Below are 14775 nucleotides of genomic sequence, written 5' to 3' on the forward strand. Positions count from 1 at the left end.
TCTTTAGGAGAGAAATTAACTACTTCTATCTAGAGATAGTTACAAAATCTTGTTTATCAATTATTCTTGCAGTCTGAAAGCATTGCATAAAAATATTGGGTCAAGTGGGATATTTCTTGGAGATCAAAATGATTTCAAAGATGCATATTGGCATTCGGAAAATGAAATTTTTCATGCTGCTTGGAAGCTTGTTCCATTGTGCAGCTTAGATAACACAAATGATCTTAGTGCAATGGTTTCTGATATCATATCCAAGGTAACCGTAGCTTTGCATTTTGATCTTCTTAGGAAACATTTCTCAAATTCATGAAATATGCTTTCGAGTACCTTTTATTATGCTTCAGTTATGATTACAGATTGGAATTGGTGATCCTCATCGTGTTGTATTCCATCTTCCTGGTGATTATTCAGTACCTGTGTTTGGAATAGCTATTGGCATGGCAGAGACTAACATCCATGCAGATACGGGCATATCGGAAGAAGCTCTTCTAGTCCTTATGAGGCTTCTAAAGAAGTATCTGATGGATGATTCTGTTGAGATAATTGACATGGCATCCCAAGCACTAAGAGTGAGTCTATATGACTGCTGTTAGATTTTTACTGTGCTGTAATCATGCGTTGTGCTTATCTTCATTCTTTGTTTTGAAGTTAGATGTATATGATGTCATTTTTCTTGTGATTTAAATTTCATTATAGAAAAGATATCTATTGAAGTTTCTAGGACGAGAGATGAACAAATATGTATGAAGAAAACAGTAACTAAAATAGGTTACAAATAATTATGCATAATTGCATATCTTAATTTATTCTACTCACTCAGATTCTGGACTTCTGCTAAATTTTTTTATATAAAATTTACGATAATACCCGTCAAGTTGGTGCATAGACATTGATTATGCACAAATGTTTATAGGTAGGCTTTGTAAGTTCTTTGGCCGAACCACCTGTTCTTTGTTGAGTTGTTGACATGAATGACAAGCATATAGTTCCAACTTCATTTTTCTCCTTTGTAAAGTGACTATCTTTGTGCTTTGTCTTATCATGTTGAATTGGGTTATGGACAGTACTTATTGCTGCTTTGTTGGCACGGTATAATCTCAAAGGCTTTCTATTATTCTTTGGAACTTTTCGAGGACTCTTTTTAACCAACGAACTTCAAAGACTCTTTGGGCCGTAACATTGAATTCAGCCTTTGCACTACATCTAATGAGATCACTCTCCTAATTCCACCATCTCACTGAATTACCCAAACAAAGGTGTTATATCCCGAGGTAGATCTTCAGTTAGTGATAGATCTAGTCCAATTTGCTAGCAAAACTAGGTAAGGACACTCCTCAAAAGCTTTGCTCCGTGACCACCATCCAAAACTCTTCAATAGATCTAATATGTATTCACACTGAGAAACAACAATTTCTTGTTTTGCAATTTCCATTCTCAGAAAGTATCTCAATGCCCCCAATTCCTTAATTTTAAATGCATTTGCGAAGTTCTTTTTAGTTTTACATTTACGTCTCATGTAAAAATAATGTCATTAACTTATATAATTAACACTGGAATTTTGCCATTATGTATAATAAGTCTGTCCTTGCTGATATCCGTGCTACTCTACAGACTGACTGAATTTTTCAGACGAAGCTCTCGGATACTATATAAGCCTATATAGAGATTTTTCTAGTTTGAACGCTTTAGTTTTCTTTTTCTTCTTGATCGCCATTAAGAAATACATTCTTTACATGAAGTCGTTGAAGAGGCCAATCCAAGTTAGCTGCCATTAGCAAAAGGACCAACACCGTGGTAAGTTTTACAATTGATGCAAAGGTCTCAAAGTGATCTACACCATGAGTTTGTGTTAAACCTTTGACTACAAGTCACTCCTCATATCTCTCCAATGAACGGCCATAGTCGTGTTTTATGGTGAAAATCCATTTACAATTAAAGGTTGTTTTCACTTGTTAGTGTCAACTGCACTCCTACTGCTGTCTCCTCAAGCAATGCATCTTTCAACTTTGGAATTTTAAGAGCTTCACATACGTTTTTTAGATTTTCTGCATAATTGCATTGGACACTTTTGAAGTGAAAACAATAAAAAAAGAAATCTTTTCATAAGAAACAAATTTCAATAAAGGATGTTTTGTACATGACTTAGTAGCTTGTCAATGAATCGTTAGGCTCAGTCTGAATAATTGAAGGAGATGAAGGATTACTTGACAGGTTCTAACAGTTGATTTGATTTGGGTTCAGAGTAATGACTGTGTGACAGAGGAGAGTCCTTGGGTTCTTTGAAGATGATAAGTCGTACTTTTGGAGAAAGAAGAAGAAGCCTTGGGGGCACATAGCAGTGCATAAGGATTTTTTACAGCATTTACACAAGGAATCTGTAAATAATTTGGCTGGAGATATTAATGAATAGTCTACAGATTCTCTCATGAGAATTGATCGAGGTCATAATATGTTTTTTAATAATGTTTTATCGAAACTGATCAAGGTCCTAACATGATCGAAGCATACAAGAATCATGCCTAGGCGCGCCTCAGGCGCTAGGCGGAGCTTCAGCGCCTTAGTTGACAACCAGGCGACGTGCATGGCTGGGCGAGCGCCTTTAGCGCCTTGAAACCGCCTTTCTCCAGGCGATGGGCGTTCCAGGCAAATCGCCTCTTTGCAGCAGCCTGTGCGCATCGCATAAGCAGCCATCTCCTTTATTTTTTAATGACCCAAAGCCCAACTAAATAAGCCCATAACTAATTTCAGCCCATAAATAATTTATTTTTAAAAAATAGCCAAGTTTTGCATGTCGATACGTATTCTATTATCAACCCCTGCCGATTGAAGCTTCTGCGCACCATGCTCTGTCTGCCGATTGAAGATTGAAGCTTCCTGGACCTGTTATTCTCTGCCGATTGAAGGCTCTTGGACCAGTTATTCTCTGCGCAGGCTTCTGTTTCAAGTAACTTGGAGTTGTTCTTGTCTGCAGCAGATATCTAATTATGGCTTCTCATCCTCAATCAGAAAACACACAACCAGATGGGGATAATAAGAGAGACCCCGGTTGGAAGCATTGTTATTTGAAAAATCCAAATGATACTAATAGTGTGACGTGTAGGTTTTGTGGCTTCACGTCCAATGGAGGAATTTTTCGAGCCAAACAACATATTGCTGGGAATTCAAAAAATATCAGAAAATACAAAGAGTGTCCTCAAAGTGTCCGTGATGAGCTGTTGAATTATATGAATGAAAAGAAGAAGCAAACATTGAGAGCTTGCGGTGGAATGAAGCAAGATTTTTGCTTTCTTGATATCGATGAAGATGAAGACGATGAAGAAGATGTACAACCAAGCAAAAAGAGAATTTTGACTTCCATACACGAGACTGGAACTGGAAGTGGAAGTGGCAGTGGCAGTGGCAGTGGCAGTGTTAAAGGGCCATCTGGGCTGATGGATATCTTTATCACGAAGAAGAAAACCAAAAGGGGGAAATTGAGGCAAACAAACATAAACGATGCTTGTGATAAAGAGCTTAGAGATCGAACAGTTCAAAAGATAGCTCGTTTCATGTATCAAGCTGCGATTTCTTTCAATGCTGCCCATTTAGATAGCTTCAAGGAAATGATTGAAGCCATAGGTCAGTACGGGCCGAATTTGAAACCACCAAGTTATCATGAATTGAGGGTACCACTTTTACAGAAAGAAATTGCCTACACAAATGAGTTGTTGAAAGAAAACAGAGATGAATGTGAGAAATATGGTTGCTCAATTATGTCTGATGGGTGATAGGAAGCATAGAACATTGATCAACTTTTTGGTTAATTCACCCAAATGAACAATGTTCTTGGAATCTGTGGATGCATCCGCCCATGTCAAGACTGGAACCCTGTTATATGAGTTGCTTGATATATTTGTAGAGCGTGTGGGAGAGAAAAATGTCGTGCAAGTGATTACAGACAATGACAACAATTATGTTTTAGCTGGTAAGTGAAGTATTGAAATTTTATTTCCTTTGTGAAAGGAATTGGAGCATATTTGAGCATGTGAGTAAATACTATTACGGTATTACATGACTTCTTTCACTTTTCTTTTTAATTTATAGTTTATGATGGTTTCGTGTCACAGATACATTCAAAGAAAAAGAATAGACTCGATCACAAGAAACTAAGAGATTTGGTATATGTGAAGTACAATCAAACACTCAAGGCTCGTGCGGCTAAGAAGGATAAAAGAGATCCCATAGTTTTGAGGAATATTGATGATTGTAATAATGAGTGGTTGATTGGAATGATCGAAGCTGGAGAGGAACCTGTTTTTGATGATGATGATGATACTTTGACATGGAACGTTGTAACAGAGGCTGCTGGAGTAGAAGAAGAAACCAGACATACTAGACAACAACGGACCTCGAACCCTATTTATAAGGGAGCTTCAACTTCTAGAGGCAAAGGTAGGGGAGGACGAAGAGGTCGGATGACAAGCCAAACTACTCATGCTCTACAATCACCAATGGATGTAGATGAAGAATTTACTGACGAGGGAGAGTTTGATGATGATGTGTTGAAAGATGATTATTCAGACATTGATGAAAATGTGGAGGATGATGATGTGGATGAAATGATTGAATTAGAAAGTGATTGATCTGAGTCTAGATTGTTTTGGAAAAATTAAATTGTCTAGCATAAGAATTAAGATTTGAATGTGTTGATTTATCGACAATATTGAGATATTTTTGTTTTTTGTTACTTGAAGCTTTATATATTTAGGTTTTCATATAGTTCATTATTATTAATAGTTGATTTTTAGTAGAACATAAATATATAATACATTCTCTCTATATTATCGCCTCGTGGCTAGGCGATCGCCTTTTGTCGCCTAGGCGTTCGGGCGCTAGGCAGTGGCTCGTCGCCTTGACGTCGCCTAGCGCCTTGACAACTATGACGAGAATTGATCGATCCCACAATCAGATGAATACAATTAAATAAGAGTTATTCTCCAGAATGTATCAAGAGTTTATCCTCCAGAACTTATCTTTTTTCATAAACTCCTCGTCAAGTGGTTTGTGGGCTAGAGCTTTTGAAGAATTGAGATTGGTTTGGGTGGTGCCGAGATCATCACAAGATTTTTTTGCTACTGATCTTGGACATCTACTTGGCAAGAGGTCAAAATTATTTGGAGAGTGGTGTGGTACATGACATATGTTGGTCAGTGTGTTTTGAGAGGAATATAAGACTTTTTGACAACATTGAAGAGACCAGTGAAGAGATTTATTGAGAGATTGGACTTTTGTGTATTGTTGAGATGATTAGTCTTGTTGAGTTTTTTGTCGTGAGTGGTTCACTAGTCCACTTATGTTAATTAAAAGCCTTTAAGTATTTAATAAAATATCGTGTCTTATTAAAAAAAATAAATCTTTTTTCATAAACTCAATATGATTGTGTTCATTGAGGCTTTGTGTTTGTTTGATTTCTAGTTGTTAAGGGACTTGTCCAGAACTTGAATTTTAGTGTTATTTGCTCAGGGTATTCTTTCAACTGAAAATGGTCAACGGGCTTTGATGCAACTGAATTCCTATGAGAGGTCTCTTATTGAGGTTAGAATGTATTTAAGATTTTCCATTATATTTTATGCTTTACATTTATGATTTATGTGCTCTTTTTCCTATGACTTTGTCTTTTGCTGATTACGAATAATGTCTCATTGTCTTGGAGGTCGATTTATTTGAACTAAAAATAGTTTGGCATCTTTCTGGTGGTCACGACTGAATGATTGCATTATGTCTTTTGAGCAAATGAAGTTTTTTATATATTTTGTCGGTATTATTAAATGAAAGACTTTTTTTTTTAAGAAACATAATTTATTAATAATGGAATAAGAAGATTACAAAGTGGACTAGTGGTCCACTCTCTTCATGAAAAAACAATATCAAATTGTCTCAGTGATACACATATTCCCAATTTCTCACTAAATCTAAAACTGAAACGTTCTTAAAATCATGATGATTGCCAATCCACATCGCAATATTGATCTTTATTTTTTCCCAGCAACTCTCCGTAGTTTCTTCGATGTCTTAAAAAATTCTTCTGTTTCTTTCAAGCCATGTTGTCCAACATATGCAGTGAACAACCACATTCCAAAAAAATCTTCCCCTTGATCTAGTTTACTGTCCCAAATCCGTACATAATAAATCATTTGTTGACTTCGGCATCACCCACACCAAACTAAGTTCTTGCAAAGCTCTAGACCACAGTGAGAATGTGAATGGACAGTGAATGAGCATATGATCCTGAGTCTCTGCTTCATTTCTACAAAGGACACACCAATTTGGACACAATGCAATTGTTGGCCATCTTTTTTGAATCATCTCCGAGGTAGGTAGCTTACCCAAGGATGCAATCCAAGAAAATAGTTGTATCTTTTTTGGGACTGGAGTTTTCCAAATAACACTGAAGACAGTAGAAAGTGGAAAGCGATTAAGTGGAAAGAAAGAATCGTAGAAAGATCTTACTGAGAAAATACCCGAAGGGTCCCCTTGCCACCGAAGAAAATCATCTACCCCTTCTACCAATCTCACTGAATCTAGAACCCCTAACAACTCGGACAGCTGAGCAATCTCCTCATCTCTGACATTCCTTCTAAAATGAAAATCCCAAGAAAGAGTAAACGTGACACTATCAAAACGAGCAAAATATGAAATAGGCAGATTATGAAGTGATGAAAGCTGAAACAAAGCTGGAAATAGGTCTTTAAAAGAAAAATCCCCCCACCATCTATCCTCCCAAAACCCAACCTTGTTACCTCCTCTCACCTTAATTACAACCCTCTGTTTAAAAGTTGGGTAAACTCGGGAAATAAACTTCCAAGGGCACCTGAACGTGACGTTTAATGCCGACCCTGCATCCCACTTGTTTTTTTGTAGCCCATATTTGCTCACTATTATTCTCTTCCACAGTGTCCCATCTTCCACAAAATATCTCCACCACCACTTTCCCATCAATGCCTTGTTTCTCAACATTATATTCCCAACACCCATTCCTCTTTTATCCTTCGGTGTACACACCTTATCCCACGCAACCAAGTGGCAATGAGCATCACCATCCACTCCGTCCCACAGAAAGTTTCTAGAAATCTTATCCATTGACTCCGCTATACCTCTCGGGACCTTAAATAAGGACATATAATATATCGGAATAGAATTCAAAACCGATAAAATCAATGTCAGCCTACCGCCTCTAGACAGAAATGATTTCTTCCAGTTTGCCAACTTTTTCGAAACCTTAGCCACAACGGGAGCCCAAAAAGAAGTTGCAGCGGATTGCCACCCAGAGGCATTCCCAAATACTTGATAGGCCAAGTCTCCCTACAACATCCCAGTTGTTGTGCCAATAAATCAACCTCTTCTTGATCACGGTGTATACCCAGCAAAGCACTTTTTTCCCAATTGATTTTTAAGCCTGACATGTCACAGAACGATCGCACCACTTTGACCAGGAATCTGATATGATCTTCATTTTGCACAAAGAAAAGTGTGTCATCGGCAAATTGAATGTGTGATATCTCTATCCTGTCTCTACCAACTTCAATCCCCCTTATAAGATTTGTTTCCTTCGCTTTATCAATTAATATCCCAACACATCCACCACCAAATTGAACAAAAACGGGGATAATGGATCACCTTGTCTTAGCCCTTTGAAAGCTCTGAACTTACCTCTCGGTCTTCCATTGATCAAGATAGAAAATGAGACATTTGACACACAACCTTTCATCCAAGACCTCCATCTTCTTCCAAACCCCTTTTTCATGAGAACAAAATCCATGAAATCCCAATCCACATTATCATATGCTTTTTCGAAATCCACCTTCAAGACCCATCCTCTTTTTTTCTTTATTCTCCCCTCTTCCACCAACTCATTCGCTATAAGTCCGCAGTCTAAAATCTGTCTCCCTTCAATGAAAGCATTTTGAGATTCGGATATGGTGTCTGCTATCACAATCTTAAGCCTCGCCGTTAATACCTTTGCTATAATCTTATACAAACTCGTTATAAGGCTTATTGGTCTGAAATCCTTAACGTTATTCGATTCCAATTTCTTTCGAATCAAGCAAATATATGTTTCATTAGTCGCTGCATTTATGATTCCTCGTTGAAAGAATTCCTCAAAAACCTTCATCAAATCTTGTTTGACTATTTCCCAGCAATCTTGGAAAAAGGCCAACGTAAAGCCGTCGGCCCCCGGGCTTCTACATCCGTCGCACTGAAAAACAGCGTGCTTTAATCTCATTTTTTGAAATGGTTTTTCTAATTCTCTGCTCAACTCATCATCGATTGGACACCATTCGACCCCTTCAATACCCCAACACCTCGCATTTGACAAGCTGTACAAATCCCTATAAAACTGTAGAATAATAGAAATGATTTCATTCTCATCCCTCGTAATTGAACCATCATTTCTTTCCAGTCTATCTATTATAGCTTTGTTGTTTCTTTGAGTTAAAATTGAGTGAAAAAATTGTGTTTTGATCCCCCTCTGTAATCCATTTGATTTTGCTTTTCTGATTATTGATCTGATTCTTTCGACATATCAAATTTTCCAGCAGCAATTTTGTTTCTTTTCTTTCATTCAAAATTTCTTGCGATCCCCAACCCTCACTCTCTAACTTGTCCAATCTGCTGATTTTGTTTATTAATTCTGTTGTTTCCATTTCCACCTTCCCGAACACATCCTCATTCCATCTTTTGATTTCACCCTTAAAAGCTTTTAGTTTCATCATAAATCTATATCCCTCCCATCCTTGAAAACCCACATTGTTCCACGCCGCTTGCGTCAAATTTTTGAAACTTGAATGCTTCAACCACACATTCTCGAATCTGAATGGAGTCGGACCCCACTTAATTTTAACCAAATCAAAGACCACTGGATAATGATCCGAGGTAATACGTGGCAAGATTGATTGCCTATAACAAGGATAAATTTCAGATCACTCCACCGTGAACAAGAATCTGTCCAATCTGCAGCAAATGGGCGATTCCCTAAAATTCAACCACATGAACTTTCCGTTGAGTAGGGGTGGATCGATCAACTCCAGTTCTTGAATCAATGAATCAAAACAGAACATGCTTGTTGTATGTGAATGACTATTAATTTTCTCTGTAATTGATCTGACTACATTGAAATCTCCTCCCAAGCACCATCTATCTCCACATAAAACCTGCAATCCAGCCAGCTCATCCCAGAAATAAGATCTTAATCTAGGTTGACAAGGACCGTATACCGCTGTAAACCACCAATCGATGTTAGTGTCCTTCTGAATATGAATTGAAACCGAGAATTCCCCAATCAAATTATCCTTAACCGAAATGATCCTTGGATCCCACATAATCAGAATTCCCCCTGACCGGCCAATTGCAGGTAAAATGAGCCACTCCACAAACCTCGATTTCCATGAACTTGCAATAAATCTTCGATCCACCACCTCTCTTTTTAATTCCTGCAATACTATTAAATCTGGTTTTTCTTTTACAAGAACAACACGTATCAATCCCCTACGTGAAGCTAAACAACTCCCCCTAATATTCCATGAAACAACTCTCATCGATTCACTGCATCTGCCCTTGAACTTACTCTGCACATGGAACATCACTCTCCAACATCCTTCCTTCCTTCGCTGATTTTCAAGAATTCTACCTTCTCAACACCCATAGCTGTCAGGCAATCATTTTCAACTATACTTATAAAATCCTGCATCCCGAAGCCCACTGTTGTCATTCCTTCAACCTTCTCATATTGTTGCCCTACTGAATTATTTCCGGAGTTACCCAACTTATCTACAGAAGGTGTAATTCCCACCCCTCCTAATTTCTCCACCCCTCCCACCAACCCCACTTTCGTACCTGAAGAAGAAAGAGAATGGATAGAGGATTGATTAGGATAAGAATTATTGGGTAGATTGCCAACCTTACTCGGAGACTCTTCGAAAAAGACCCCCAAATCATCAAAATCCGTGAATTGCAATGTCGAATGATCAGAAATAAGGCTTTCGTCTGCACTGGATTCACAACCTTCTTCTGATAATGCTGGATTTAAATTTTTCTCCCAGTTTCCTTAATCCCCATCTGTAATATCAATGTCATCTTCGATGAATGGAATCTTTGAATCTTCTCCCTGTCGCCCATGAGTGATTACATTCTGTGCCTTGAGTTTTTTCCTACTGTAGACATGCTCAAACTCCCTTTCTTTGGGAGTATTCTTCAGAGACTCAATCGTCCCTGTCTGAAATTCATTCACAGCTTTTGGCTTTATCTTTTTAAGAATCTTGATTTGCTTCCCTCGATACCATGGTTCGGAGATACAATTTCGAACTCAGAATTGTCTAACATTCCTGCATCTTGAATTTCTTTGGCATTTTGTTTACTGTCCATCTTCGGAGTTTCAACCTTCTGATCTTGAACAACACTCGCTTCTGTTCCTTTGGGTCCTTTCAAACTACCCCATCCTGGTAGTACTCTAGCTCCATTAACCATCACTTGAGCATAAGATCTTTTTTCATAATTATCATACGCTGCTAAATCGACGGAATCCACTATAATTCGAATAACCATAGGGCCTCTTTGGGTTTGAATCCTTAAATTTCTGTTGATGAACCCGCCTTCAATACCCACTACTTTGATTTTTGCTGCTGATAAATCTTTGAGTAGAATGGTGTCCTGACTAATGTTCAGTAAACCTCCACACTGATCACCAATTTCCTTGAAAAGATTTGTGGACCATAGATCCCAAGGTAACCCCAATAATCGAACCCAGCTGTTGCAGCATTCAAAAGTTTCTTCTTCGATATTGATCTGTTGATTCCATTTTTCAAATGACAAGGTAACTTTATTTTCCAGAAAACATTTTTTCAATCTCAAATAGAAGGATGCATCCTCCTCATTATGTGGCCACCAAACTGCTTTGTTGGCTTGGAACGGAAACAATTCGATCTTCCTCTGGACTGCCTTCCCAAGGGTAGTACGAACCAAATCCCATGATATGTTAACACATTCCCTTGTAATGATGAGAGATTTGCTCCAATCCTTAGCCAAACATGCTGGTAATTGTTCAAGAGTGGCAACCTCTGGAATCCCTTTGTTATTGTGAGTCGAACTAAACTTATGACGCTTTTGAGCTTGTTCTATATGCTCTCTTCCGACTCTAATGCGCGGTACATTATTCTTTCGTACTACCATGAGTTTGGACATATTATGTGCCATCCATTTCCAGCCTGAATAAAATCTTCCGCTTGGTATGATGATACGCTGCGTCTTCCCCCTCCAAACAAACTTAGATAATTCTAGATAGCTTCCTCGTCCATTCGCAACTTTCTGCACAGATACGACCGCTTCTCTACCTCTGAATCTATTTCGAACATGAAAGTGGTTTGTTGATGTATTCCCACAGTCTTGCCAAAATCCAATATAAACTGTCGAAGTCCAATTCCAGCACATAGCTTGCATTTCTGGTTCTCTCGATCACGAGCACTGTATTACCCCTTCTACCCATACTCATTAAAAACAACTTATGTTCGATTTTAATCTCACAGCTTGTTTTTTGAGTTGATCCCTGGCTAACCCACGATTCATCTTTATTGTCGCTATTCTATTCTTCTTGCTCAGAATAGATTAAGGAAGAAAAGGAAATGAAAATGACTACTGAAAATCGGAAAGATGATAAAATGACCGGATATATCAAAAGGGTATGTCTGGATTGAAATGAGAGAGAGTTACGAAAAAACAGTAAGAGGAAAGGAAACCTACGTTTTTCAGAATTTAACGGTGAAAGTATTTGGTGACCGGAAATTAGTCGGAGAAGGCAATCGGATATCAAGGTTGAACAGGGGTGACCAGAGATGGTGGGCGGTGGTCGGATCTGAGCTCGCAAAGGTAGCGATAATTTGAGGAAAGTAGCATTTTCAAAAGCTAAGACTCGGAATGAAAGAGTCGCCGACGGTCGGCGACCGTCGCCTGAAGATGGTGAACGAAACGGCCAGCAGGATTCAGGGATTTAATGAGATGATGGAACAGTAAGGGCTCTCGGTTGAACGAAGGAGAAATTGGGGGGAGAGCATTTTCAAAAAATTCTCTCACTTTAAGATATTAAATGAAAGACTTTCTTTCATATAATATATTGTTTTTATTAGTTATATCAATCGCAAACTTATGAAGTGCAAAAGCAATTGTCGTTGGGTTTGGCTTGGAGATATTTCATCTTGTTGCTTTAAATATGTATCATTATGTCATGCTAAATATTTTGTAGCTGCTAAAGTGGGCTTGACTTTTGATTCAGTATAAAGAATACTTCATATTTTTTTGCAATGGTCATCGACAAATGTTCAAGTTTCTCTTTTTTTTAATGAATAACATCCATTAAAATAAGTTAAAAAAATTGTTTTGTATATATACACTGTGCATCCCGATAAGATAGCAAATATTGAACCAATAGAACCAACGATACCATCACCAACTACACGGGGCATACCTACAAGCAAAGATGATCATATTCACACACATCATAAGAAAAAATAATTAATATAATCAAGAGCGGAGAGCCTATATCCATATGAATTGGCGAACATCAAAGGGTAAGGATCTTGATTTTCGTAATGATATCCTTGGGACATGGCATTTCTTCTTAAAAAATAGCTCGATTGCGTGCATTCCAAATGTTGTAGACACGTGCTGCCACCGCAATACGTCTAAACTTAACAATTTCGCTGTTTGTGCACTTTTTGTGATAAATAGATTTAATTATGTTTTCCAATTTATATAATCATTCTAGGTCCACTCAAAAGGTGTTAATTTGGAGCTTGTGCAGAGACTTATTTCTAATCTACAAAGAAAGTTGACAGGTAATTTGTTACCGAGAAAGATCGTTAGCTCATATTTTCATCCGTGAGATTTCTCCTTCAAAAATATCACTAGTGGCAATGTGGCATGTGTTTTTCCTTCATCTATATGCTAGCACATTAAGCAAATCTTGCTGCTGGGTGATACTTTTAAACAGCTGTACTCGTTTTTTTTTAAATATATTCATTACAGAAACTTTGTAACAAACTTCTGGTGGAAATTTAGGAGTTTCCTGGGTCCATATAAATTTCACAGAACATAAACTGATAAAGAGAGGAAACCTTAGCGATAGCAATGAATATGGAAGTGGCATGGATCCCCGATTGTCTAGGTCTGTATTTATGCCTGCTGGGAAGGCAATACCTTTTCTGTGTACATCTCATGATGACACTGGTGAGTGGGAACAACTAGCAATAGAGTAAATGTGACCACCAATTCGACTAATAAAAAGTAGTCTTAACAATTTTTTATAGCTGAAGCATGTGTTGAACCTTTTCATGTATGAACTGAAATTCGAATGACCTCGAAGAAATTTAGTGAAGGCATGCACACACTTAGACAGGCAACACAGATATTCTCTTAGTTACTTACATCCTGACTTTATTTCCTAATTTTTCAGCTGAATCAATTTCTATCGAGGATTCAAATGTGTGGACAACTTTGGATAAAACATTTGAAGCATGGATCTGTCCACTTGTATATGCAGTGATAGGTTATTGCAACGATGTCATTCTAAGGTTTTCTACTAGTATTTGTCTACTAGTATTTGAGATAGCTGCTCAATTCCTGCGTTACTATTTTTTCCATTGGAAGTTTTCGTAAATCAATCATGCGGCTGATCTATATTACTGGTTGCTTCAGATTATGTCAAGACATTGTGCTGGTTAAATCAGAAGTTGCAGAATTTCTGTTCCCATATGTCATCGTCAATGTTGCTGGGAGAATGGATTTAGATGTGGATCTTTGCAAACTAATCTCTTTGAAGGTTACTTACTCTGTTTTATGTACACCGGTCTTTACATCATGGTATCATTTGTTCTCAACAACTTAATACAAACGGTGTTTGAGAAAAATACATTCACTAGATTTCTTTCCTGCTTGCTTTATTGTGGGAAGGTGTCCACAAAAGGCATGATTGTTCCTTGTAGCATAAAGGTTTCTTAAACGCATCATTTTCCCACTTGCGTTTTTTATTTTAGTTGCCATGCGTACCTTTCTTTCCCAAGTTCTCTAGTATTTTTTATGCTGTGTCTTTTTTACTTGTCATTTCAACTAAAATAATTGAAAAGAGCGGATCATGTGAGAGGCTAATAAGTATCAAACCCCATAAAGGTAAGTTTGAGTCTCTAGGAGCTTGATACTGAATGTAAAAAATGATTAGCCTTGGCATTGGAAACATAAACGGGGAGCATATTTTGTGTAATTTGATTTCGAGAAGAGTTGTCTTAATTTCCTTTATACTCTCAAGAATGTCTTGGTATGTTAAAACGAAGTTCAGAATTGTTGGTGCTTTTGGAATGGAAATGGATGTATTTGAAATCAACCCATCCAGTGTGAAGTATCTTGCGTGTTTTGGTTTCCAGATTCAGAGTAGTAGAAATTGCATGAGCATTTTAAATATTTGGCCAGTGTATCAAAGAATTGACTGATTGATCGTCTTGTTATTTCATCATCTCTGGTTGGTGGATCAATATGACCTCTGAGAGTAAGGCACTTCCTGCATTACTGACTGATATACATTGACCTAGTTGCTTGCTTTGCTAGTTGTGCATTGTTGTTTGTTTTGAAATTTGAATTGAGATTGCTTGTTTATTCTTGTAATTGGAAATTATATCGGCATATCATGATAAATTTGTTCAGTAATTTGCATACGAAGATAAAATTTGTTCAGTTTAAAGGTTATTCATAGTTTTA

General features: G+C 37.6%; 1 protein-coding gene across 6 annotated transcripts in view; it reads left to right on the plus strand.

Annotated features, from left to right (window-relative positions):
• LOC142542314 (serine/threonine-protein kinase ATM) overlaps positions 1 to 14775 on the plus strand; it is a 57932-nt gene that overhangs the window by 20094 nt on the left and 23063 nt on the right. For 4 of the 6 annotated variants that reach the window (XM_075648893.1, XM_075648896.1, XM_075648894.1 and 1 more), the window contains 6 exons: positions 73 to 256; positions 357 to 569; positions 5503 to 5574; positions 12794 to 12863; positions 13481 to 13598; positions 13723 to 13846. In XM_075648893.1, coding sequence (XP_075505008.1) covers positions 73 to 256; positions 357 to 569; positions 5503 to 5574; positions 12794 to 12863; positions 13481 to 13598; positions 13723 to 13846 — 781 coding nt within the window. The remainder of the gene's footprint in view (positions 1 to 72; positions 257 to 356; positions 570 to 5502; positions 5575 to 12793; positions 12864 to 13480; positions 13599 to 13722; positions 13847 to 14775) is intronic. The other 2 variants (XM_075648897.1, XM_075648898.1) reach the window with 2 other exon arrangements.

This window comes from Primulina tabacum, chromosome 4, assembly GCF_025594145.1.
Source record: "Primulina tabacum isolate GXHZ01 chromosome 4, ASM2559414v2, whole genome shotgun sequence".
Taxonomy (NCBI): Eukaryota; Viridiplantae; Streptophyta; class Magnoliopsida; order Lamiales; family Gesneriaceae; genus Primulina; species Primulina tabacum.